Source organism: Pseudovirgaria hyperparasitica (genome assembly GCF_010093815.1).
Source record: "Pseudovirgaria hyperparasitica strain CBS 121739 unplaced genomic scaffold EJ05scaffold_3, whole genome shotgun sequence".
NCBI lineage: Eukaryota > Fungi > Ascomycota > Dothideomycetes > Acrospermales > Acrospermaceae > Pseudovirgaria > Pseudovirgaria hyperparasitica.
In genome coordinates, this window is record NW_022985551.1 from 1,907,892 (window position 1) to 1,932,385 (window position 24,494).

The window sequence follows — 24,494 nt, forward strand, 5'->3', positions numbered from 1 at the left end:
AGCATCCACGACAAAGGTTTAGTCCCACCAGCCCATATATAACGCCGATGCCCTATGTGCGCTCCCATATGCTACGTGCACCCTATATCCTGTGCACACACACGCTCTTCCGATGATGCATGAGCGCTTACTGATATCTCGTAGCCGAAACTCCTAACCAGTAGACCCGCTGTAACCGTCGTGATGTCGTTATAAGTGGTCAGACCCAGCTTTACTGGCTCTAGTTTTGCTGAGAAGCGCTCCGGGTCCGCTTTGATGCTTCGCCGTTGATCGGTTCGCCTGCACGTTTGCCCTTCCTTCCCAACAAAGGCGAGCGTGATCCGGACTTGCTGCGACGCCAGCTGTCAAAGGGGCTAGCCTTTGTCGAATTGGAAGCCGATACGCGTGCTGCTTTGTCGTTGACGTCGCTATCTTCGAAACGATCAGGGTATGCTTGAGTAGGCTCCTCAAAAGTGACAGGAGGTGCCTTCTTCTCTTTGCGACGGCTTGAGCGGGGAGTCGGGAGAGCGGTAAACTTGTTTTTGATCGGTGTCATGACTGCGGCAGGCTCGTCGTGCTCCGCTTCGTCGTCTTCGATATCGGTGACAGCTTCTTCGTCTGCGGCATTTGCGGCGGCGGCGCGAGCGCGGCGTTCTTCGTCAGTTGGGAAGAGAAGGCGTGGCCTGATGGACGACCGAGCAATACGCTTCGTAGCGCCAGCTTGACGGCACGCTTCCGTATCACTTGAGGTTATAGGCTCATCATCTGCGTTAGATTCGTCGAATGCGCGGAAGACACTCTTGCCACGACTACAGAAACGTTAGTGTTGCCATGGGCGCACAGCGAGAATCGAATACTCACAATACGTAGATAAGACCTTCACCATCTGCTACTGTCCTCTCCATCTCTTCTCTTTCCTTGGTCTTGGGCCCCTTGGCCTTCTCTGAGCGAGTCTGGATTCTCGCGGTACCGTTCGTGCGTGTACGCGTCATGAAAGGATTGTCCTCTGCCACATCTTCCTCTGGAAAACGTTCTTTAGAATCTGTGTAGATGGTAATGCTGCTAGAATCTTCATTGCCCTCGAGCTCTTCGAAGCTACCAAGAGACAGTGCGTTCTTTCCTCGGCTTTTCTTCTTTGGGGTGGGCATGGCGTCCTCGATAGTGGCAGGGCGATCGCCGAAGAGCACTCTTGCAGTACCTTTGAGAGATGCCTGCGGTTGTGGGGCGCGTTTGCGCGGTGTTTTCGCAGGTGTAGGAAGCATACCGAAAGCGTTGATTGCAACGCCCTTCGAGGGTCCCTCGTGTGCAGTCAGATCTGACTTGTCAGTCAGGCCGTCAAGTCGGGTGTGATGAGCTCCTTTCCGACCGATAAACGTGGGCTTGCGTACTGAGAGTTGGGGTATGGGGGAGGTGGGTGATGATGGAGGAGAGAGGTTCTGCGAGCTCTGCGGAAGTCCTGTCGGTGTGCTAGCGCGAATAGTTCTTTTGGCAGTACGTTTCTCAGATGGAGGAGTGGTGATAAGTTGCTGTGAATGATGATAGTCTTTGCGCTGGCTAGCTACGCGACTGGAGCGGCGCGGCGAATATGGCTCATAGCTGTCGTATTTCGGTCCGTGGAGAGGTGTAGGCGGTGTGTGAGGCCGCTGCGGCGGCGGCGGAGTGGTCTCCATAGAGACAGGTAAGAAGCGAAACGAGGTATTCACTTCACTTGAGACTTTTCAGCCTTAGGTCGCTATCGCAATTACCCGTCTGGGAAGTTTTCAGGGACTCTTTCTTCAAAATTGCTGAGTGATGTCGCGGTCGCGCGGTAGCAATGACGGGAGTGAGGAGGTAGTAGCGACAAGGTAAGTTGAATGCGATGAGAAATTTGACCTCCGTAGAGATGTTAAAAGGTTTGTGAGTTGTGCTTGAGGGGGAACGGAAATGGTGTGTTGTGGGATGCGGGAGGAATGAATCAAAATCAAAGAAGGTTGGGTTCAACTCGGAACGCGGAGGAGGCTGGGGATGGTCCTTGGCGGAGCGCACTGCCTCCAGAGATGTCCGTGCGCGGACACTAATAAACAAACACCACGACGCGTTTCTGGTTTCAGGGTCCAGAGGTGGGTGGTTCGGTCCCCTCCACGAAGTTAACACAATAGGATTTGCATTGAACAACGACACCAATCTTCATTTTACATCGTTCCAAGGACTAAACTAAGAGCTCTGTCACAGCCCCCCTATTCTAAGTCTCAGTCTCAGCTTGACATAGACATGGATTCATTAAACTTCTCCGATACCGAAGACAGCTTCCAGATAGACATAGACACTCCTGGGCGGAACGATCGCGAGATCCCGGATGCAACGTTGCAGTCTTCCTCATCAAATACCACAGCGCGGCCAGAGTCCCGGTACAGCTCAGAAGAAGCCCGGGAAGCTGCACTTCGGCGCGAGCTCGAGAACGTGCAAAATGTCAATAAGGCGATCGAAGACGTCGTCGCAAGTCTAGAGAAAGCAAAAGAGAACATGGGTGTAAGTACCCTCACTGACTATATGACCAGTCATGCAATATCTGCTAATTGTCTTGTAGACTGTAAATAAAACTGTGACATCAGCTTCTACGTTACTGCAGACTTGGACACGCATTCTTTCCCAGACAGAGCATAACCAGCGATTGATCCTAAACCCAACTTGGCATGGGGCAACCCAGGATCTTCAGGACATCGAGTCAGAGGCGGTAGAGAAGCAGCAAGCGGCCGAGCGACGCCAGGTAGAGGAGCAGATGAGGAAAGAGGCTGCCGTGCGCAAAGCTGAGGATGACGAGAGGAAGAAAGCCGCTGCTACTATGACACGTGGTACGGGGAGGGGAAGGGTAACAAGAGGACGCGCCTCCAGCACGACCGCACCAGGAAGAACATACACAGGAGTTGGTGGGCAAGGGGGGCGTGGTTTAAGTAGGACCAATTCTACGAGAGGCAGCAGCAGTAGCAGCAGCGGCATTGGCCGAGGAGTCAGAGGCACGAGGAGAACTTGAGGGACGTGGAAAACGCTGATTGGCATTGTGTGGTGGCTGCAGACCACTGGTATAATGTGCCACTATGGGGCGAATACCCCTGTACAAATGATATTTTGATACCCAAACCAAATTTACGAACTTGAACGAAGTTCAGTCTCGAACGCCTACTCCAAAAGACCCTCCAGACTCCAAGAAATGATCAAGTAGCCGCTAAATGATCTCCAACCCGTCGTCGTCATCATCATCGTCAGGGGTATTTCCACGACCTCCTAGGCTTTCTCGACCGGGCAATCTTATGCCCTTCTCCTCAAGGATGAACCTGGCCTTCTTCTTGACCGGACTTGACTGTCGCACCTCCGGCTTTCTAATTGGACTTGGAAGACCGCGTCTATAAGCTCCGCCCCACCCTACAGCTTCACTTCCAGAGTTGAGCACTCGCTTCCGCTTGTTTGCATGGGCGAGGCTGACGTCACTAGCTTTTCGATTCAGCAGTCCCAGACTTGCTGCGTCTGTCTTCTCCTTTGGTCCATCCCTCGAGCTGTCCGACCCAGTGTTGGCATTGTATCCAGAAACATCGCCAACTTTCCGGCGCATATACTCCCCCCCAAGACCTGTACCCATCTGTCCAAGCTTTCTTGCTAGTTCCCGCTCCTTTTCTTTGTCTGCGAATCGCTTCCTAGACTGTTCAGCGCGAGAAAGCGTTCTCTCGATGCCGCCCCCGAAATCCATATCTTCGTCATCGAGAATTTTAGCCGCACTGGGCGCAATGTATACCGTTTCGTGTATACTACGATCTCTAAACATGCCTTCTCTTTTAAGCTCGTCGCTTCGTTTCGTGCCGGCTGCGCCCTTTCGGAGACCGAACATGCCAGACCCACCACCAGACCGAGATCCAAATCCAGTCATCGTGTTGACCTCCATGCGCCCACTTTTCGTCTTTTCAATGGCGAGACTGACATGAAATTCGCAAACCTTCGTCTTGCGGAGATCCACCCAGGAGCCGCATTGCTTGCCGTCTTTCTTGACTGCGTTGCAAAACCCCAGATCACGCGCAGATCCAATCTCAATGACACTGTCCTCGCTACTTGATAGCTTCAAGGAAAAGTTCCCAGTATCCTTATTCTTCGGCGGCATGATTCCCGGATTCAGTATTGCAACCACTGTGCCCACTGTCAACTTCCAGAATTCCGAGAACCCAGTTGCAAATAAATACATGTCCAATTCCCAGTGGAGATCTGAAAGCCGCAGTACCATAAATTTGGCTCGCCCTGCAGCTTGATCATCTTCGGCTTCCTCGTCCGGGTCGCCATTCGAGGTCTTCTGGTATTTCTTCTTATGGTTTAGAGGTGTTGATTTAGATGCAATGATCCCGAGAACAACGTAGTCTGCTTCAACGTCCGGAGGATCATAGTGGGGCGATTTAACTTCCTTCAGTAGTTGGGGAATAGTGTATACTGTCTTTCCATCTAGATGTCGTGTCAATGTTGTATGTGGAACAATGCGCTTTGAGAGATGGATGCCAGAAAACGATTCAAAGAGTGATGGATCTATCGAAACAGCTGAATCCGGTTCTGTCTCGTATTGAGTGGTCGGGGAGGTGGCTCGAGATCTGAAGGATCTAAGATTGTTTTCGGAAGATCTAGACGCCAATGAACGCTGCGATGACATGGATGTTTCAGAACGGCCTGTAAGCGTCGTTGATATGGATGGGGAGGAAGTGTGAAAAGATGCATCTTTATTTTGACGAGACAGTGCATCAGATGACTTAGTGAAGCCTTGCCGCAGATTCGGTTGTTGTCCTTGACTGTGCATTGATTGCTGCGAAGAAGTACGCATATCGCTGACGCCGTGCTGGTCCTTTTTGTTGAACCCAAAGCCACTGCTCCTGGACTTTAAAACACGTTCCTGTTTTTCATTGCGTTCGCGTTCTGCGTCTCTGATCTGGATCAACTTCTCGCTAAAGCTTTTGCCTCTGGGCGCCGCATGACCATCCCCGCCCTGTTGTGACGTGGGCCTGGGGTTTAATTTCAGGTCGGCCCGAGTCTTCTCCAGCCTGGTAGAGAAGCTCGCGGCCCGCTTCAAGGACACATCTTGTGCTCTTAGGCCTTTGTCGATCCCTAAGAGCACGCGTGCTGGTGAAGGGGGAAGCTTTGGAGCTCTCTTATCATGTGTAGGAGATACGGGTATCTGGACAGTGAACGCCGGCGACTGGGCTCTCCTCGAGTGTGTAGACGTTCTAGTCTGTTCTGTGTCAGAGCTTCCTTGGGCGGCCTTTCGAGCCTTTGCCTGTTGCAATTTTTTTAGCTTCAACTGTGCTTGGATTTCTTGTAGCTTGAGCTGTAGCGTCTCCTCATCATCTTCGTCTTCATCCTCGGACATAGCTTTGTGTAATGCATTGAGTCGAGATGTAGGCTGCGGTCGCTTCGTTGGGGATGGTGATGCGTCGCGATTTAGTCGGCTTTCGAGTCTCTTTCGCCCGCTCGGGGACGTCAACAATGCCTCGTGTGGAGACCTTGGCGGCCAATTTCTCTGCCTTTCCGGTACTTGTTAATGCGTCAGTCTTTTGCCCTCGTTTCCATTGACCACCTTACCTCGAGACATTGAATATCTAGGGGCCAAAGAGCCGGATGACGTTATTCGAACGACGCGCCCTAGATGCTGATCGTGACAACGAGTACTGGTCCATCACGATAGTGAAGGCTAGAATGTACAAGGTTCGCCGTGCCACATCCAGGTTGTTCACATATCCGAAACGGCTTAAAGAATGCGCACTGTCCAATCGACGGTCGTTAATGCTTGGGTTCTCGTCGCGTGAGTGAGCTACGCCAAGACATAAACGACGCGTCGCCTAGCGCGAAACGACCGGGCGTTGATTGTGCTTGGATACATCCATTCGTGATCTCTCCCAAAAAGGTTCGTACAGCAATTGATACCATGAAAACACGCTCAAAGCCCCCAAAGTCCTCAACTTCTAAGGAGGTAGAGGCGACCACACAGCAAACAACCGCATCCTTACCAGCGTGCGTCGATAATCCGCCTATACCTTTCGTTCTGCCAGAAGGTCTCTCCGAGAATGCGCGCATAGTCACCCTGGCAAATCCAGCTACTACGTCTCCCAACCGCTATCTTTTCTGCCCAAGCAAAGGTTTCTATGAGTTCACAAGGATCGCTGCACCGAAGAGGTTACCGAGGAGCTGGCTCTTCAGTCCATCGCAAAATGGTCCCGTGGACGTAGCGAGTGTAGAGGGAGACTGTATAAAAACGAGTAAAGATGAGGATACAGGAAAGCCTGTGCCATTTTCGGATGGTTACGTGACTTCAGCACCCGACTTGATGATAGCAACCCATATGGATCCGTTATTCCTCTTACTTCCAGTTCTGGCGCCTTCCGCGAAAGTCAAAGCACCTCAGAAACAAATGTTCTTATCCTTAGACGACCATCTCGAGAAACTCAGCGATTCGTCTCGGCACCTCAAATTCTTGTTGAATAACGTAAAAGCAAGGGAAATTCTAGAGAAGCGGATGGCTGCTGTATGCGACGATGTTGATGCAGGTGGTGAGCAAATGTATAGATTATCAGACGAAAAGTTGGTTCAAGAGCTACTGTCCAAGGCAAAGAGGATGACGGATAATGGCCTTCCCGCGTCCTTGGAGGAGAAATACGTTCGCCTTGTATTGCAGATACCGGTCCTCAGTGTTAAGCGAGAGGACAGCTCTACGAGCGTAGAAGTATCACAAGCAGACAACCTTATTGATACGGAGGGCACGCGGACGCCTTCCGACACCAGTGCAGAATCACAACTGTCGACCGATTCTGCGCTCAGCACAGAAACCGTAGCGACCTCTGTGTCAATCAGCACTGCGACGTCCGCATCCAAGACCCCACTTATCGAAGCCCCCGAAGGTATACCCGATCTCCTGCGCCTTAAAACAGCATTCTCCTTTATCCTCTCATCCTATGTCCCATGTCATCTCCATCCTACTCTCACATCCCACCTCTCGAGCCAGAAGGCTATCGACTTCAGCCCCCTCGATGCGCATCTAGCTCACATCGCCAGCTTGCGCGAGAAGGCCCAAGCCCTGCGCTCCATCACCGATAACATCAGCCGTAAGCGCGCAGCGGACGACGATGATGAGGCCGCGGCGTTGCGCGCTGAGAAAAAATTGAAAAAGGAAGAAGAAGAACGAAAAAAGAAGTCCGAGAGCCGGGGTGTGAGAGACCTGAAGAAGGTGAATACAGCTGGGATGAAGAAACTGAGTTCGTTCTTCACGAAGGCCCCGGCAAAGAAGTGAATGGTCGAGTGATGTTTATTGCTCCGGGTACATGGGATACTTTAGTGCACTCCTCACTCGTACATTGATGGTATGAGGCCTGCCCGACGGGAACCTAAACCACCCACGAGCTGCTCTGAGAGACACTAATTGCACGGATACACCACAGACCCGACTTGCCACCATGTTAGTCCCTATCAGGTTCATGGACGCCTCCGTGGGCAAATATTACATAACGATCTGTCTCGGATCATGTGATCCAGTAGCAATCGCGTCAGAATCGCTCTGGCAGCCAGTGACCCTTTTACGAGCTCCAACTAGACTATTCTATCTCGAGAGTTCGAAGCGGACTTCAATCAACAAGACCGTCGTCTGTGGCCGATTGCGAGATGAACAACAATTCAACAACGGATTTTGGATCTTTGCACAAAATTTGAACAGCACTGAGACTTTTGCGCATATCCATGGAAGTGCTCCGGCTCCTACGTGAGAATAACATCCCATATCAACCTGTCGACGAACGGATGTGGCGAATGAACATGCCCTAGGTGCCAGGAGGGAGCGATGGTAAAGGGTCAACTCCGACCGCATCTGGTGTAATGCGCATCGAAGAACTTTCGAACCGATCAACCAACGGTCGAAGGTATGGATTCGATAACAACAGACAGGAGAAGGAAAGCCCGTATTCTTGTCTAAGCATTCAACTGGTTCTCAAAAAAGATTTCGGCGGGTCGTAAAAGGATCCGAGCGCGGAAGTGCCGTCATATTTGAAGGATCGATTATATCGCACGCTCTTGTGAAATGGTAATCGTTTGTCATCACTCGAGGTTCGCTTGCAGATTTCTGTGACGTCTCACTGCACATTGTATCCAATCGTTCACTATATTCTAGATTTCTGTCTGAGCTTTGGTACATAGGCACAGTAGCATCTCGTTTCCAATTAATGCAAGACGATTTCGGGTCTCTGCCCTCTAGCTTCTCGAAAAGTGCGCGAGGATGGGCTTACGCTCAAAAATGGAGAGACACAGTAGCACCCACTTTCCGACTGCCTTGCATGTGTGCCGTCGGTCCCTTGAAAAGATGAGCGCGTAAGTGGGCCTGTCTCTCGTGTTGGAGAGGCATAGTTGTCCCGATTACCGGAAGAAATCCAACGCATTTTGAGGCTTCTTGCAACGCGTAGACAATCCGCGCAGCTCTGATACTTGAGGCTCCAGTTTCACGATCATAGAGGCGGATAGAAACTTGCATCTCCTCTCACTTTAGACAGATTGACAAAGAGGCACTGCAATGTACTTCTGTAGAATAGAAAGGAGGCAAAGGAACACACTATGTGTGGATTCTGCGAGCCGGTTTCGAATTCAAGTGAAAAATTCGACTCGGGTTTTCCAGAGGGTTTGCAAGATCTCGAATATATGGACTCGCATAAAGTGCACAATCCAACGCTGGCCGAGCTCACAGTCAATAATCCGGTCTTGCTATCTTTATGCGCACTAAGCTGATCATGGCCGGGTGCTTCATTGCTACTAGCTCAACGGGAGGGGGGAGTCGCGCCGGCGCCAAAAGCTTTAGCAACGGAAGCATAAGGCTTTTAGAGGCCGAGATCTCTGGTATGGAGTGGAAGTACAGCTACCCTCGGACTCGCAGTCGGGGAAGTTCTATACGTTGTACAGGGCATGGGATCGGCTGTCCAGGTCTGGTGACCTCGAAATTCATACTACTTGTATTGATGTCATGGGATGAGACGACATGGTCTAGCAGGAGAGGGGTAGGCTGAAATATTGACCGTGCCCAGGATTTCCTAGGCAGATTCAACGCATTGGTCGTTTTTCTTCTGTTCTCACGGGCATTCCAGTGTTTCTGCGCTTCCGAGCTCTTATGGCTGGGGAACCCTCTCGATTTTGTGAATGGTTACTAGAAGGGGTTGAAATTTCAGTATCAGGGATGGTAGTCCCTTCGGTCAACTGAGAAATTTCGCGTTGTGTATCCTCCGGAGCTCTGCACAAGTCAGAATCACGGTACCTCTTCCGTCCTCGAGATGGCGTGCGAGACAATCCATTTGGTGACGGGCTGTGAAAATTGTCGTCGTCATCAACATCTCCCTCGGTCCGTGATCTTTTCGTTGGGCTTTTACTGGAACGCTTATTGGACGAACTTCGGGGCTTTCTAGGAGGCAGAGACACGTCCGCCTCCTCAAGCTTCATAGTTTGTAGATTCCACTTCCATGCAGTTCTTCCGAGACCATCGTGTTTGAAGAACGTTGCAAGACTGAATACTTTGATGGCGTATGCGGCGAAAAGATATTGAACACTAATTCCAGAAATCCGGTGCAATGATGTATTCTGATATAATGTCGTTAACTCGCCGGCAGTATCGGGTCGTATAACATGTAAAACGAGTGACAGGGCTGATGTCGATTGAGAAGGAGATTGATAGATGGGCACTTCCCCGTCGTTGATTGGTGCATGTATGTGTTTGGGCAAGATGGTCATTTTATCCGAGTCAAGAAGAGTATGGATGTCTGCACGAAGTACGACGACGTTGGCAGGAGAGTTGATGCACAGTTCATTAGCATCAGCTTCTGCTAGCTTGTATACTTCCATGTTGTTTCTGTCAAACCACTCCAGCAGTCTGCTGTGTATCAAGTGAGATTTCTGTGTTCCCATTTGGTGGCCCGTTACTCTACAGCTGATATCTCGATTGAAAACGGAACGCAAGTCGTCATACCGGCCATGCGCGCGATCCGGCTGAGGGGGTATGTAGAGGGACTTCCAATAATGTGGCAAACGATCATGAGGAAAGGGCCAGTCGTCAAAAGTTAGAACTATCGGATACATTTCTATATTTCTCAGTGATGGACTTGCCCTGCGAAGTAATTACATGCCTTTGTGTGTTACATGGAAGTAATATCGCTCCAAGGTCAGCAGATGCTCTGGGTCATGAGGAACGCGGGTACCATTTGGCTCATTTTCCGTGAAGAAAGTATCGATGAACTCGTTGCCGGCTAGTATACCGCAAGCCAGACGCGCAGTCTCTAAATGGATGCCAAACGCGCCGTTGTTGCTTTTATCAACTGCGGGTAGCACGATGAGCGTGTTTCTGGGATAGCAGTAGCCAGGGTGACAGAAATAAACTTTCTTTGGTGATGGAGATTCCCTAAATGAAGCACTGCTCTGTGCGACACGATATTGAATCATGATGAGGGGGGTGGGATGATCAAGACGGTCAAGACGGTCAAGTCCTTCGCAAGGCAGTTCGCGAAGGATGGTGTTGAGGCAGAAAGTTCACCGCCTGGCAGAACCGAGGCCTAATTTGTGAGGCCTCAGGCAAAGACGGTGGCCACGACGAATGCATTTCCAACAGCAACACCACAATCAGTCTTCAACTTTAGTATTCGAGTTGCGTTTCACTTAAAACTTCTTCCCTCAGCTACTTGGGCCAATTCTGGCCTAGACTTTGTGGATGTACATTATAAATAGCTAGAGCCACGTTTTTTCAACTGACTTGCCATTTGCGAGCCGAGCAGGACAAGATTGCTCTCCTCTATCGGAACACCCACATGGTCTACACGGCGGGATGGTTTTTGATGGCTCTCGTGCAAGCGCTTTTTCGCGTGCTTTCTGCCACTGTGTGGTGGGTTTGGGGCGAGAATAGTTTAGGATGTTGGTCGTTGGGATGCTGTATTTTGGGGAGGTGGGACTTTCATTGTGATTACCTAGATACTACCAAGTGCTTTGCCCCCGGATATCTCATCAATCTTCATTGCGTCTTTTAGTCCACATAGCTCAGACAATCCCCGTGGGCCTTTTTCGCCATAGTTCACTTTGCCATCCGATTTCAGCGCTTTCAGGGCCTCTGTTGACGCCTTCTGTGATGCTTCAAGTAGCATGAGTGGTACAATCGTCATCCTGAAGCCGAGGTCCTGTGCCTGTCTCATCGACCAGTTCGGCGTCAGTCCGCCCGGCACGAGGTTCAGCAGCATAGGCGTCTCGCCCATGATCTCACAGACCGCTGTCGCCTGCGCTTCATTCCTGATGCCTTCAAGAAACGCCACATCTGCACCCGCACCGATTGCAGCACGCAGCCGCTCGATCGCTTCATCAAAGCCTGGCCCGGCAAGCGCGTCGGTGCGGGCAATGATGATGATATCGCTCTGCGCTCTCGTGCGCGCTTCGACGGCGGCCTTGATCCGGCTCACGAATTCTTCCTTCGTGACGAGCTCCTTGCCTAGCAGATGGCCGCAGCGCTTCGTCTGGACTTGGTCCTCGAGATGGAATGCAGCAACGCCGGCTTGGATGTACTGGCTGACGGTCCGCGCGACGGCGATAGGGCCGCCGTAGCCGGTATCTGCGTCGGCGATGAGGGGGATCGAGGGATCGAGGTTGGCGATGAGAGAGGCATTCGCAATCATGTCAGATGCGGTTGCAAGGCCCAAGTCGGGCCAGCCGATGCGCGAGAGGGAAGTGCCACTGGGGCCAGGAGGGTTAGTTCTCATCGTTCGACAGGATGAGGTCTGTCACGTACAAACCAGTCATGTACAAAGCGTCGAAACCGACGTTGAGAGCTAGACGAGCTGTGAAACCATCGTATACCCCTGGTGCTACGACCATCCTGCTCTTATCGTTTAATAGTTCCCGGAGGCGCGTGGAGGCACGCACTGTTGGAGCTTGCGATGCCATGCTTCTAAATGAGTTTGACAGTCTTGATATGAAGATATACTGTTCTCACGAGTCTTGATATATTTACCAAGGTCATTTCTACTATAATGCTTTGTGCGGGCTTGTCAGAAGTGACGTGCTGTGGCAAGTCAGCTCTACCGAGCTTGGTCTCAAACCTTGGAGCTTTTGATGGAGCTCCAGCTGCTGCATGTCCCGATATCGGATCATGACGAGGTTCATATGGCGTTGTCAATATGGAACCTGTACATCATGTTGTCCTGCACGATCTCTAGCTTTAGTGATCGGACGCGTGATGGAACGTTCATTAGGATTGTTTGGGACAAGACTCAAGAGTGAACAGCACGGTTCATTGGCGGTGTTAGCTGCCTCAGGCACGAATTCCAACCCGATTAGACAAGGTGCAGATGGGTTTACGCTGGCTCCTGTTCATTGCACCTTGTAAACCAAGACAAAAGCAAAGATGCGTGAGTAGATAGTATCAACAAATACGTCAGCTGCGCACCTCGTATTTCAACCTCGCCAAACGACTGATGGCTGTCCACCGCACTAACGACGCATATCAAACGCCTTTCGTACTGAGGGCGCGTGTCGGCCCGGCAAACACGAGCCACGACGCCACCATTTGGCATTACCACAACTGCTCCAGTCAAGTAATTTTCCTATGAGCGGCAGCAGTCAGCCAGGATCCGGGGGTGTGCCGAATGCGACCGAATCCTCCGAGTCAAGCCCAAAGTCCGTCCTAGCGGCCTCCGGACGGACCGCTCGCGTACAATCAAGGTTTATTTCGACGACATGACATGACATGGCATGGGAAACACGCTCTTCAGCTATCCACGGTCAAGCATGGCACTCCGGCGAACGCGTTCTAGACGGATGCGAGTGCTGGGTTCGAGTGTAAGCGAGGATGAGCATGTCGCAAGGATGCGCGGGCGTGCCGAATCTGATGCCCTGGTCGTGCTGGATATGGACTGATTCAGGATAGTCAGGGTCGAGGATGGATGCGGATATGGCTGCAAGTCATGGCGTGTCCATCGTATTGGCAATTGCCTACCGATATGGTGGCGCTGTCTCGTTACGGGCGAGTCAGGGGTTCAGGGAGTGGATACGGCAGGGCTGAATCGCGTGCTGTATACGGTTTCCTGTCACGCTGTAAGCGGCTTGCTTGTCTGCTTTCGCGAACGACCGGTTACCTGGTTTGTCCAATATGGCGTTCCCGGTTTGGGTGCCGCTCGTTTGGGAATCCTCTGCTGATGCAGGATGCATGTTCTCCACTGTAGATACACAGCACTACACGTCAGACAGCCCTGTGGAGCGGCTGACAAGTCCCAGCCTTGCCAAACGCCTCTCAATATCCTTCGACCACATACAGAAGATTCTAGCGAGCATCATAGTCCCAAAATCTCCACACCATGTCTCCACCATGGTCCCGCCAGAGAGGACAGACTAATGGCACCGAGTCGTAAACCACATAGACAATCAAACAAGATCCGCAAATGCAATCCCCATCTACCTATCCCTCCACCTTTCGACCACATACAGAATGTTCTAGCGAGCATGATAATCCCAAAACTCTCCACTCCCCGTCTCCACTCCCCACCATAGTCTCGCCCCAGACAAACAAGAACACCGAATCATGAACCGTGTAGACAATCAACCAAAATCCCAGGAACACTCCATTCCTACCACTTTCACTCATTCTCCGAGCAAGTCTAGACCCCGAGCTGCCCCATCCATCCATCTTGACCCCGCCCACTCAACACGTGGCCATCAGTCCACCAGCCCGAAATTCCCACAAGCTGCATCCCACTCCACAGTTCCCCCCTTGCAGTACAGGGGCATACAGTACGGATATGTTACAATTACAGATATAATACAGACTGGAGGAGAGGGGAGGGGGAGGTCTGCGTTCTTGTACAGTAGGAGGGTCAGGGGATAGGGTCAGGGATGTAGTGTTTGAAGCATGTGTATCTTGTGGCGCTGGTGGATAATGAGTTTGGGAAATTGGTGTTGAGGGTTGTGTATGTGTGGTGCGGTGTTGTTTGCGGTTGAGTTTGAGAAGATGGGGGAGTATAGCATAATTGAATGAGTATGGATCAACCTGTGGATCTGAACATCACTGGTATGTTGAGGATCGTATGTCGCAATGTTTAGATATGGACCTCGTCCGTCTTGGACTTTGGAGAGATGTCACGAATGAAGCCGTAGTCTTGGTGAGAAATAAAGTCGGCAGAGACTATAGCACCGATATGATTGATGATAGCTCAAATATGTGCATTTTTCATGTTGTGATCATTATATATATTATTTTCAGGAAGAATCTCGTTTCGCGACCGTAACCCATAATCTCATGAACCCCAAATCCCCGTCTATAGTGTGTGCGTGTATTACAAGGAGACCCGATTCCCGGCATCACCATGCCAAAACAAAACGACGCAAGAGCACCAAGTAAAGCCCTCTTTTAGTAATTAAAGACCATCAAACTCGGATTCAGCATCAGCGGCATCAGCGCGTGACTCGCCAACGTAATGCTCATGGGCACAATCGCGGCAATGCTATTGATTTCCCAGCCGCGGGGCGCGAAGCAGCCCAGGTAGATCATACCGCCGACAAGCGGCACCAAGATGGCATACAGCCACTTGAAGCTGTTAAAGATTTTGGGCATCTCCTTGAAGAAATTCGAGTTTTCCTTCTCCTTAGCGGTAGCGCCCCACTGCATATCGATCTTAAACATATGTGCGAGGATGGCGAGGTTGAGATGGAAGGGCAGGCCGCCGAAGAAGACGGCGAACATGGGCATCCACTTGAAGTTCTCGAGCAGGGCGGGGAAGAGGGCCTTTTCGCCGAGGCGGTAGCGCAGGACGGCGAGGGCGACGTTGCCGAGGAGCGAGAAGACGATGACGAGCGAGAGGAAGACTTTCCAGGACTCCATGTAGAACTTGTCGAGGTGGCCGTTGAACCAGCCGATAAGGAAGTAGTTGAGGATGGTGAGCGGGAAGCCGGAGGCGAGGGCGTAGTAGGATGAGATGTAGCCGAGTATGGTGATCTTGGAGCTCAGCTGCATGTCGGACCATAGGAATGTGCGGAAGAGCGGGGTGAAGGGAGACTTCCAGAGCCATTGGTGGACAGGGTTGAAGACGAGCTCGTTGCAACCGTATGCGTACTTTTCCCATCGTGCAAGTTCGTCGTAGATTGTGAGTGAGACACCCTCCTTGAATTGGTTGTCGTGGTAGGTGGCTAGGCGGACGATATTGCCGGCGATCTGGAGACGAAGAGCGATGTCAAAATCCTCTGATACGTGCGATTCGGACCAGAAAGCGATATACCCATTTTCTTCGTGGCGACCAACAGACTGTACAGCTTGCCAGCGAAGGAAAGCGTTGTGGCCGACGAAAGGGGCGCTGCATCAGTCAGTACTGGAATTGCATTAGAGGGAAAAAGGCACTTACGTTTCGCCAGATCCAACAGCAAAACTAACAGCAGAGTAGATAAGATTGGTGAAGAAGGTGATACCATTCTCAAAGTAGTCCCAGGAGACTTGCATGACACCAGTGGAATGTTGGATGATGGCGACTTCTGGGCTAAGATACATCTCCGCAGCACCATATAGGAGACAGTCGGCAGGCTTCCGAGACGTTAGTGATTGAGACTGAGACTTGACAGAAATGACTTACCACTTGGGTATCAGAGTCGACGATGAGGATGAACTCTCCAACACGAATGTTCCCATCAGCCTTTGCTCTCGGGTTTTCATCGAGAACCTGTTTGAGGGCAGCCTTGTAAAGTCGCTCTTCCTCGCGGTCGTCAAGATAGCCATCCTTCTCCAGCTCATTGACCATCTGATCAAGTTTGTCCTCGACCTTGTTGGAAATGTTCAGGGCAAAGTTCATGTTGGAAGCCTTCTTGAATTTGCCCTTGCGTATAAAACCGTCATCGTTGTGCTTTGGGCGGGAGACCCAACCGATGTTGTTGTCGTGATAGAACTCAACACGCTCTCTGGCCTCGTCCTCGGAAAGATGTGCGAGACCATCGTCGTTGATGAAGATGGATGCGGTGCCCCCGTGAGACTCGTAGTGAGAAATGGCCTGCTTCAAACTAGTAACAGTTGGGATGATGACACCTTGAAGAGACTCCTTGTATACTGGCATCTGGATGGTCATTGGTGGCGGCCTGAAGCCGCTGGCATATGCACGTGAGAGGTCTGGCTTGATAGCAGAGAAGAACCTGGTGTTTTTCTTCAACCCACCGATCGGCCCAATGAGCTGGAAAAGATCTGTGAACAGACAGATGGCGAAGAACATACTGAACAGCATGAAGATGGGTACAGTAGCCAGTAGAGCCATGCGTATGAAGTTTCCATCGGTCAGTGACTGGAGCACAAGATTCGCGCTCCCGAAGCCAAGCATCAACACGACTAGGAGGCATACTGAGAAACCGACCATAACACTCGAAACGAAGACGAGGGGACGTCCCAGCGACTCAGGATTTTGGGCCTCTTCATCGATGGAGGATACTTCTTCGGTCGCCTCAACGGGCTCTTTCTTCTCATCAAGGGGCAAGTTGTGTGTTGAGTTTGCTTCCGAGTTCACAACGGAATGTTGATTAGTCATGTTCAGAGGCGTGCCAAGAGCCGAAAACGGGGATGCGGTCGAGCCCCAGATCTGCCACACACGTCAGTTCTGACTTCACCTCATCTGTGTCCATCTTGGAACGATAGAAAGACCTACCATTGCAAGCAATTTTCCTTCAATGTTTGCAGCATGGTTCAGGATCTTATCTAGCTCGTCATGCCATACTAGCAGCAGCTTCTCCTCGCGCACCAGCGCAGCATATTGGAACTTTCGGATGCTTCCAGACGAAGACGAGGCGATCTCTGCCAACGAGTTCACGATCTGGAGTTGCGATCCGTTAGGTAAGGCCAGATCGGTCTGATGTGGTTGAATAGTAGAGAAGATAACATCTGTTGTCTGGGTGCTCATGGTGAACGCGACGGCTACGTTAATCTTCTGGACTGCTGCAAGAAGCCAGGCATTGACAGGCTCCGGATCGCAGACGTATTCACCGCGTGCCCTGCGTAGGAGAACACCATAGGCGCTGTGTTCCCGCTCGCTCACGCTCGGTAACCATTGATTGCCTGTTATTCTGCCGGACAGATATTTGATCATCTGTGCACGTGTAAGGACACGAGTAGCGACTGATAAGGGGAAAGACACTTACAGCCTTGTACTTCATGGCATCGTCGATGAATGTCATAGTGTTCCGCGAAACGGCGACAGGTCTATGATTTGATGATCGCTGAGACGTGTGCGATGCTCTGGAGGACATGCTGTCCGGGGTAATAGGAGAAATGGTGTCCATTTTGGAGATTAAGGTGGGTGGAGGAAGAAGAGAAAGTAGGACGAATCGCTGATCTCGAGAACCTTGAACGCACAAGAGCGTTAAAAAGGGCTCTTCGAATTCAGAACTCTAGACCTCTTGAAAGCTCAATTGATAATACGACTCGAGCAACGGCAATTTTTGATACTCAGTCAAGATGAAAGAATACTCTCGAGCTTTAGGAAGGACCCTGGAAGAGATATACCTATGGTAGACGATCGACGGAGCTTACCCTCAGCTGAGATGTAGAGAGGTAGGATGACGGCAGGTTCCCTCGGTGGTTGAGGCTTGGAGATGGTGGAAGCTCAAAAGAAAATCTGGACGAAAAAAGATCCAGACCTTCGAGCCGACGCGATGAGAGTTGCCGCGAGCGGATATGGGTCCCAGGAGTATGGTTGATGGCTCCACATGTGTCAGATCAAAAGGAAAGCTGTGATAGGGAAAAATAGATCCTTGAAGACGACACTTTCCTAGCGAAAGCTGAATCGGTGATCGCATACTGCGGCGGCGCCGGCAGAGACGCCAGTCAGCGCAATCGATGGCGTTTGTAGCCCTGAAGCACATGGTGGAGCATGCTGAACAGATTCGGTCAAACCACCCATGCACCGCGTGCATATACCAGAGGCGCCAGCATCGATAGCTTAGACAACAAGGGGGGATGGAAAAGAAGCTACAGAAGGACCCTCGGGCATGATGGCTGGTGTGAGATTTGAGATAGATATGCAGTAGCGCGGCTTCGTCCAAAATGGGTCAATGAAATATTACGGTGCCAATTGAGTAAGTAGACCAAAGCTGGTTTCCAAGTGAGGACTAGTCTTTGAAGTTCAGGCATCAAACTCCACGCGCAACGAAGTCCCTTGTATATGACACGGTAGGGGAGGGCTGGTGATTAGTTAGTGGAGGGCATGTGCCGCTTGTGGGGGTTGGGTAGAGTATTGTTTGGAAGCAGTGATTTATAGCGTGCATGATGAGCCGACACACCCCAAACGATTGCCAAGATGCTATGCAAAACACAGAGCGGGACAGGAATTGAAAGTCGAAGGACCACAGCGTAACATACGAGATATGTAACAGCGCCGCATATAACAGAGGGACCTAGCAATAACATCAGAACATTTGCTGTCCCTGTGCGTTGTGATGGATGAATATATTCCAATCCCTCCATAAAAGTCATAACGAGAAGCATTAATGTTTCTGTCTTGACCAATAGGATACAAATTCCCTTGTCGGCACCTGGTAGCTTTAGCAGCAGCAGACAGGTACGCAAGGGAGGGGCATGTGCCAAATAATGGTCAATTGGTTTGGTATTATTGTATTACGAAAGCACCACAGCAATTGGAAACGAACGCTGAGGGGGCAGAAGTGTATAATAAGAAGAAGGCCACCATGTTGGCCACTGCAAAGGTGTAAAGAGGGAGACGTCGGGGACGATGCCATTTTGGTACGGGTACATCCGAACACGCACTCGGCAATGGACGATACTCGTGCCTGAGCCTTGTAAATTTTTACATTTGCCATTTGCAACTTTTGGGTCTCTCGCCAAGAACCCCCCATGCCCATGCGTAGGCGTAGACGTAGGCTGTGCTGTGACAGTTCACACGAGCTAGCACGGAGCAAAGAAAGATGGCGGGAGACCGTCACAGACGGCGGGAGATGGCGGATTGAGATGGGAGCCAACGAGAACTAAGCTCTGTAGCTCCTTGTCTGGTGAAGCAGAGAAGGTTCAGAATATTTAATATGGACTGAGATGGACCGCCGAGTGCTTAGCACGAGAAGCAGGGTTGTTGTCGACGAACAGAGGGATGGCATGCACTCGCGTTCTGTGTATGATGGCAATTAATGGATTACCAGTAGAAGACATTTTCACGAATCCACTTTAATTGAGAGCAAGAATATGTGGAGAATGGTTCAAAGTAACGAAGCATCAACATTTCTGAAGAGTTTTCTAGGACACCGGAAGAGAATGTCAGTCTGTATGTGTGAGTGGTTGGTGGTGGTGGCGGTGTATCCATTAATTATTATCTATCATGTACCATGTATCTTGTATTATGTATTATATATCATGCATTTGAGTATTATATATCACGAAGAAGTAGAGGATGGAAAGTTGCGCCTTCTTCGGCGGCGGAAGATCGGCAGGGCAGTCCAGTACGTACGTACCTACCTAGTTGGGTATGTAAGTAGATACTTTACTTCCACAGACTCGAGCTTAGTCAGTCTAATACAACAGGCCTGCCAGTGCCAGTGGAATGTTACCTTACCTTCTAATACTTTACCTCTACACACTGAACAGACGCAGCTCAGAGCAGACGCCTGTTCATCTCGTTTCCATTTCCATTCACGACATTCAAGCCATGACAGTCGATTCGTATCGCATCGCACCTCATACCGCTTTCTCGCAAGGTCTCCGCCTCCGCACTAGCCGTGTCCCAGTTGCGTACAAGCACGCACAGCAGTACTATGTAGTGCGTACGCAACGACACAAACGTGGTCAATCTCGATGAACCGATAAAGAGTGGACCGTCCATATCAAGCGAACGCCTCTAGCAATTGCCATGGCCGCGAGGCATAGGCAAGCGAGTGCGTCCCAATAAGCAACACGGCTGACACGGGTGGCATTTCTCGCTCAGCCAGCTATAGAGAGGTAGAGAGGGACAAGCTCAACGCCATTTCGGCATCAAGGCGGCGCTACGAGCCATGGTTGTGTGATTTTGGCTGCTGGCTGCTGGCTTGTGCAAGGGCCAGCAGCTTATATGCGCCGAAATCTAGAAGCCATTTGAGTCCGTTGGCGCCCGTTCAAGCCACTACAGACATCAACAACACCAAACACCATCTCTCCACGCAACACCCCAGCGCACTAGAGATAACAGCCTCGTCTTGCAAGCCACGGCCCTCGGCACCCCTACACTCCCCTTGTCCCATGTCAGACCGCACGGACCATCTAGCATCGACACGATAACCGTCAGCATCAGTAGTCTCACAAAATGTTGTACAATACTCCAAGAGTCCAAATGCAAGTCTTGATGTCTAATCTCATCACCTCACACGCTGACGCAGACCTGATTTCTGCAGAACGTCGTGCTTTTCTATGTAGGCGGGCCTTGTGTGATACATGTAAAACGCCAAACGCCGTTGAAGATCTGCGCTGGATCGACGTGGAGAACAGCAACATGCCGATCCGGTTCAACTGGGAGACGCTGCTAAACAAGCAGAAGTTTGTGGTACGCCTCAATCTCTTCCGCGGTAGGCCCCGTCCATCTATCGATACGCTTGGCTTGGTGTACCCGATCGAATCCACCCCGATCGTGATTGGGCCCTCTTTGGTAGACCCTCACCCTTGTCTACAAGTATTTGTTACATTGTATATACCTGTGGAGCCTGCGGGCCTTCGGGCGCTCGGGCATAGCCACTTATGATTATTCTACGAACTCGGCACTTTGCAACTTGGCTCACTTGTTCTTACTGTACCATGCGGAGAGTATGTTACTCCTCGCAACATGTGCATGACGGAGTTGCTCCTCCCGACAAGTCTGATTTTGCTTTCACAGGGGAATTTTCTATGTCTCAACATCTCATATTATACAGTATACCGTTTCGAGCTAGTTCGTGTTTATGCAGGTCAGCAAGAAGACAGCCAGGATGACCCCTTTGGGCGAGTGGGTCCCCAGATAAGGTTACGGCAGTGGTGTATTGCACTTGCGAGCTATGCAACTAACACTGAGTCAATAGTCCCTCGGTTTGTATCTATCCATGTCGCCTAGCTTTGCATGATGATCCCTCCCGCATCCATGCAGATAGTCGCACAATTCATGACCTGCTCGTGGCTCCTAGACCACCTGTCAAATAATTACGTGGGTTGCTAAAAAGGAACGCCTCTAGAACGCCGCCGACGCATGGAATTCTCCATACGCCGCGGCAGTCAAAAGAAAGAAAAAAAAGTCTACAGGCCTGTCAAGACAGCTTCTGGAACCACTCTTCAGCTGGGCTGTATCACATCAAGCCCCATATCAGACATGGGGATAGCCGCGAATATTGTTTCCATCTGAAGTTGTATTATTATTATTATTATTCATATCGCGCTCTCTCGCGAGAGAACATTGACTGATCCGCACCACCCAAACACCCAGACACTCAGCCAACACTCCCCTCTCCACCATGTCCCAGACACCCCCTACTGTCCGTGGGCCTTTCTCGGACAGCGCCGCAGTCTCTTCAGCTTCATCCATAAGACCGTCTCTGCTTTCAGAGACACACTCATTCTCCGATGGAGGTGCCTATACGGGCAAGCACAGATTCACTAGCTACAAGCTAAAGGGAGAGTATGTATCTCGACATCGGACCTGTCTACGACATGACATGATGCTGATAGCTGGCAGATATGAGAGACCATGGGTAAGCGACAAGAGGATGAAGAAGTGGAAATATAGCAACTATATCATCTGGGTGTTCATTGGGATTGGATTCGTGCTCGCGGCGTATATCAATTACACTGCTGCAATGAAAGTCGAGAACAAGCCCGTAAGTGAAGCTGCTGTGCAGGCAAAGGGTTAGGTTGCTGACCTGACATTTTGTAGATGTGTCTGATCATGGAGGACAATTTTGAGCGATTTAATGAAGACAATTGGTTCCACGAGGTCCAAGTCAATGGGTTCGGGTCGGGAACTTTCGACTGGACGACGACGGACGAGAAGAATACGTTTGTTGACAGTGAGGGTCTTCACATTGTTCCGACCCTCACGACCGACACAGCTGGAATTACGAGAGACCAGATCTTTGACGGATACACGCTCAACCTGACGCAAGCAGGAGGCGACGGCAGCTGCACTGGAAGTAGCAATAGTGAATGCTCGATCCACTCTAACGGTACGCTTGGACAGATCATTCCTCCTGTGCGGTCTGCAAGGCTTTCGACGCGGGGCAAGAAGAGCATCAGATATGGACGCATTGAGGTAACAGCCAAGTTTCCTCAGGGAGACTGGCTGTGGCCAGCAATTTGTACGTGTGACTTGATTCTATGGCAGGCTGTAGCTAACAGAAGAAGGGATGATGCCAGAGGATAGTGTGTACGGAGTTTGGCCCAGAAGTGGAGAACTAGACATTGCCGAAGGACGAGGCAACGGAGTTGACTATGCTCTCGGGGGCCGCGACATCTACACGAGTTCAATGCACTGGGGTAAGTGTAGATTCTGGCGCAATAGGGTATGAGGATTTAGAGGCTGACGCAGTATACAATGCAGGACCGACGACAAGCACAGACGCATTCTGGCGAGCAACCCGAGGACGTCAGCTTCGACGGACAGACTTCAGCAAAGGGTTCCACACATTCGGCATAGAGTGGTCATCGGACTACCTCTTCACGTATGTGGACAGCAGACTGCAGCAGGTCATGTATTGGCGATTCAAGAACGAGCAGACGATGTGGGAGCGCGGTGACTTTGGGCCGGCGACGGAGAATTCGAGCATTGTATCGAACCCATGGGCTGGTGCAGCGGGCAACGCGGCACCGTTCGACCAGAACTTCTACCTTATCTTGAACGTGGCAGTGGGTGGACGCAACGGCTGGTTCCGGTAAGTGGGCGTCCGACACGCAAGCATCACGCGATATACTGACAGTCGGACTAGGGACGGTGAAGGTGGTAAGCCGTGGACGGATGCTGGAAACAGTGCATACGACTTTTACAAGAGTGAGTTTGTACAGAAACCAGTGTGCTAGTGAGTACAGAAACGCTGACTTTCCTGTGCGCAGACATTGACCAATGGCTGCCGACTTGGGGCGAGGGCAACGCTCGCGGCATGACGGTCAAGTCAGTGAAGATGTGGCAAGAGGGAGCATGCTAAAAAAGGCTGATGATCGAGTTCTGCATTTTTTTTCAGCTCGTGTTGTACAGTGCTCGCTGTACATTGTTGCAGCAGGTTGCATGGGTTTGCTACATCAGGGTCTGTCTGATGATAGCTAGATGGACAAACGCGGCGTACATTCAGGGCGTACATGGGACGAGATTATTGCTGGGGTGTAACGATGTATGAGATATAGACCGATTATAGCATGGTGTTCTTTTAGTGACTGACTGATTGACTGCATGTAATTTGCATATTGATATGGGTATATACATATATATCCATATACGTATATGAGTGTACGTATGTACCTATCTATATATATGCACGTCGAATGTGGTGTTTCGAATTGATATATGCACTACCCCCACCGCTACTGCTGATGACACCTGAGCGGATAGAATAGACAGATAGACAGGTAGATAAGACAGATATCGGTCAACATCTAGCCCAGAAGGCTGCATGGCAGTGCATGAAGTAGTAGTGGTGGTGGGCTCGATGGATGTTGATAAGGATGATGAGCGTTAGAGACGTGGTGTGACATTACAGTGCATGTTGGTTGGTGGTGCAAGCTGGAGTATACGAGTAAACATGCATTCATTCATTCATCCCGGGAGCGTTTCGGTGTGACGTTGGGATAAGACGTGGTAAGGTATTGAGGCGGTGCTGTACTGTGGTCCAGGAATGTTAAATACTGGGGTGTGCTGTGGTATACCGTATCATACTATGGTATGCGGTACTTGTGCTATGATATACTGCATATCATCCCATACCGACATTGATAATGCGTAATTACTGTACCCACTCGTCAGTTGCATTTTCGTACCGTCATCGGTCCTTCTGGAGCCCTTCTATGCAGGCTGGCAGATAGACAAACAGGCAGGTAAACTAATCACTCGTGTTCTTCCAATATGATGTGCATATATATCAGCGAGGGGCAGTGAAAGCACATATCAGCACGAGTCAGAGTCAGAGTGAGAGTCAGAGGATGGATGGGCGGGAGGAGCCATGATAATACGAGGTGGCGTTCATCCGGGGGGGCTTTTGGTGTACGGCAGCCCAAATGTGGTATTGGGACCCCTCCCCCCCCCTGGCCAAGACCATGACCACGACTCATCCCTGCCGCCATGTTGCTCCCACGCACTACACATGCACCCGCTGCAACGTCTTCTATTGATTTTTGCCCTTCACTGCATTTTCTCACCACCAATGTCCTATCCCAATACAATCTCAATCCTAACTCCAACTCGACGCCTCCATGGGGCTACCACCCGTCAGCCCAACTAGCCAAGTGCTTCATACTTTCCATGAGCCTCTACACACTCGTGTGTTGTGCCGCTAATAGCCCTATGCCTCATCTGGTC

The 24,494-nt window shown here is 50.8% G+C and overlaps 10 protein-coding genes across 10 annotated transcripts; 5 read left to right on the top strand and 5 right to left on the bottom strand.

Annotated features, from left to right (window-relative positions):
- Window positions 1-220: 220 nt before the first annotated feature.
- On the bottom strand, window positions 221-1,649 carry EJ05DRAFT_497879 (uncharacterized protein; the record flags this gene model as incomplete). Its single annotated transcript, XM_033746602.1, has 2 exons — window positions 221-788; window positions 841-1,649. 2 exons carry the CDS (start codon window positions 1,647-1,649, stop codon window positions 221-223), a joined length of 1,377 nt encoding a protein of 458 aa, XP_033603778.1.
- Window positions 1,650-2,229: 580 nt separating this feature from the next.
- On the top strand, window positions 2,230-2,989 carry EJ05DRAFT_497880 (uncharacterized protein; the record flags this gene model as incomplete). The annotated part of the gene is made up of 2 exons (XM_033746603.1): window positions 2,230-2,487; window positions 2,546-2,989. The coding sequence occupies 2 exons, from the start codon at window positions 2,230-2,232 to the stop codon at window positions 2,987-2,989; spliced, it is 702 nt and encodes a 233-aa protein (XP_033603779.1).
- A 42-nt stretch (window positions 2,990-3,031) lies between these two features.
- Window positions 3,032-5,769, bottom strand: EJ05DRAFT_473851 (uncharacterized protein). Its single transcript, XM_033743483.1, has 2 exons — window positions 5,563-5,769; window positions 3,032-5,514 (listed from the first exon to the last, which is right to left on the bottom strand). Exons 1-2 carry the CDS (start codon window positions 5,570-5,572, stop codon window positions 3,182-3,184), a joined length of 2,343 nt encoding a protein of 780 aa, XP_033603780.1. The 5' UTR covers window positions 5,573-5,769; the 3' UTR covers window positions 3,032-3,181.
- A 97-nt stretch (window positions 5,770-5,866) lies between these two features.
- Window positions 5,867-7,345, top strand: EJ05DRAFT_259812 (uncharacterized protein). The gene has a single exon (XM_033740251.1). The coding sequence runs from the start codon at window positions 5,906-5,908 to the stop codon at window positions 7,262-7,264; it is 1,359 nt and encodes a 452-aa protein (XP_033603781.1). The 5' UTR covers window positions 5,867-5,905; the 3' UTR covers window positions 7,265-7,345.
- A 1,706-nt stretch (window positions 7,346-9,051) lies between these two features.
- EJ05DRAFT_483711 (uncharacterized protein) lies at window positions 9,052-10,437 on the bottom strand (the record flags this gene model as incomplete). The annotated part of the gene is made up of 2 exons (XM_033745281.1): window positions 9,052-10,064; window positions 10,197-10,437. 2 exons carry the CDS (start codon window positions 10,435-10,437, stop codon window positions 9,052-9,054), a joined length of 1,254 nt encoding a protein of 417 aa, XP_033603782.1.
- A 203-nt stretch (window positions 10,438-10,640) lies between these two features.
- EJ05DRAFT_473853 (Phosphoenolpyruvate/pyruvate domain-containing protein) lies at window positions 10,641-12,053 on the bottom strand. Its single transcript, XM_033743484.1, has 2 exons — window positions 11,765-12,053; window positions 10,641-11,709 (listed from the first exon to the last, which is right to left on the bottom strand). The coding sequence occupies exons 1-2, from the start codon at window positions 11,848-11,850 to the stop codon at window positions 10,956-10,958; spliced, it is 840 nt and encodes a 279-aa protein (XP_033603783.1). The 5' UTR covers window positions 11,851-12,053; the 3' UTR covers window positions 10,641-10,955.
- A 12-nt stretch (window positions 12,054-12,065) lies between these two features.
- On the top strand, window positions 12,066-12,544 carry EJ05DRAFT_259868 (uncharacterized protein). Its single transcript, XM_033740252.1, has one exon. It carries the CDS (start codon window positions 12,107-12,109, stop codon window positions 12,359-12,361), a length of 255 nt encoding a protein of 84 aa, XP_033603784.1. The 5' UTR covers window positions 12,066-12,106; the 3' UTR covers window positions 12,362-12,544.
- A 1,833-nt stretch (window positions 12,545-14,377) lies between these two features.
- On the bottom strand, window positions 14,378-17,169 carry EJ05DRAFT_491960 (uncharacterized protein; the record flags this gene model as incomplete). The annotated part of the gene is made up of 5 exons (XM_033746015.1): window positions 14,378-15,317; window positions 15,366-15,541; window positions 15,591-16,577; window positions 16,644-17,081; window positions 17,134-17,169. The coding sequence occupies 5 exons, from the start codon at window positions 17,167-17,169 to the stop codon at window positions 14,378-14,380; spliced, it is 2,577 nt and encodes an 858-aa protein (XP_033603785.1).
- Window positions 17,170-19,988: 2,819 nt separating this feature from the next.
- Window positions 19,989-20,727, top strand: EJ05DRAFT_473855 (uncharacterized protein). The gene is made up of 2 exons (XM_033743485.1): window positions 19,989-20,305; window positions 20,365-20,727. The coding sequence occupies exon 2, from the start codon at window positions 20,463-20,465 to the stop codon at window positions 20,706-20,708; it is 246 nt and encodes an 81-aa protein (XP_033603786.1). The 5' UTR covers window positions 19,989-20,305; window positions 20,365-20,462; the 3' UTR covers window positions 20,709-20,727.
- A 438-nt stretch (window positions 20,728-21,165) lies between these two features.
- Window positions 21,166-23,304, top strand: EJ05DRAFT_449593 (glycosyl hydrolase). Its single transcript, XM_033742338.1, has 7 exons — window positions 21,166-21,611; window positions 21,669-21,810; window positions 21,867-22,287; window positions 22,334-22,465; window positions 22,530-22,860; window positions 22,915-22,976; window positions 23,039-23,304. The coding sequence occupies exons 1-7, from the start codon at window positions 21,448-21,450 to the stop codon at window positions 23,128-23,130; spliced, it is 1,344 nt and encodes a 447-aa protein (XP_033603787.1). The 5' UTR covers window positions 21,166-21,447; the 3' UTR covers window positions 23,131-23,304.
- Window positions 23,305-24,494: the final 1,190 nt, after the last annotated feature.

Bases quoted from the DNA above. Each gene is read 5' to 3' on its own strand.
- EJ05DRAFT_259812 (XM_033740251.1), top strand. From the start codon at position 5,906: ATGAAAACACGCTCAAAGCCCCCAAAGTCCTCAACTTCTAAGGAGGTA.
- EJ05DRAFT_473855 (XM_033743485.1), top strand. From the start codon at position 20,463: ATGCCGATCCGGTTCAACTGGGAGACGCTGCTAAACAAGCAGAAGTTT.
- EJ05DRAFT_449593 (XM_033742338.1), top strand. From the start codon at position 21,448: ATGTCCCAGACACCCCCTACTGTCCGTGGGCCTTTCTCGGACAGCGCC. The intron at 22,466-22,529 runs GTAAGTGTAGAT...TATACAATGCAG, and splicing joins CACGAGTTCAATGCACTGGG to GACCGACGACAAGCACAGAC. The intron at 22,861-22,914 runs GTAAGTGGGCGT...CAGTCGGACTAG, and splicing joins GGACGCAACGGCTGGTTCCG to GGACGGTGAAGGTGGTAAGC.
- EJ05DRAFT_473853 (XM_033743484.1), bottom strand. From the start codon at position 11,850: ATGGTCGTAGCACCAGGGGTATACGATGGTTTCACAGCTCGTCTAGCT. The intron at 11,710-11,764 runs GTACGTGACAGA...TCCTGGCCCCAG, and splicing joins GCTTTGTACATGACTGGTTT to TGGCACTTCCCTCTCGCGCA.
- EJ05DRAFT_259868 (XM_033740252.1), top strand. From the start codon at position 12,107: ATGTCCCGATATCGGATCATGACGAGGTTCATATGGCGTTGTCAATAT.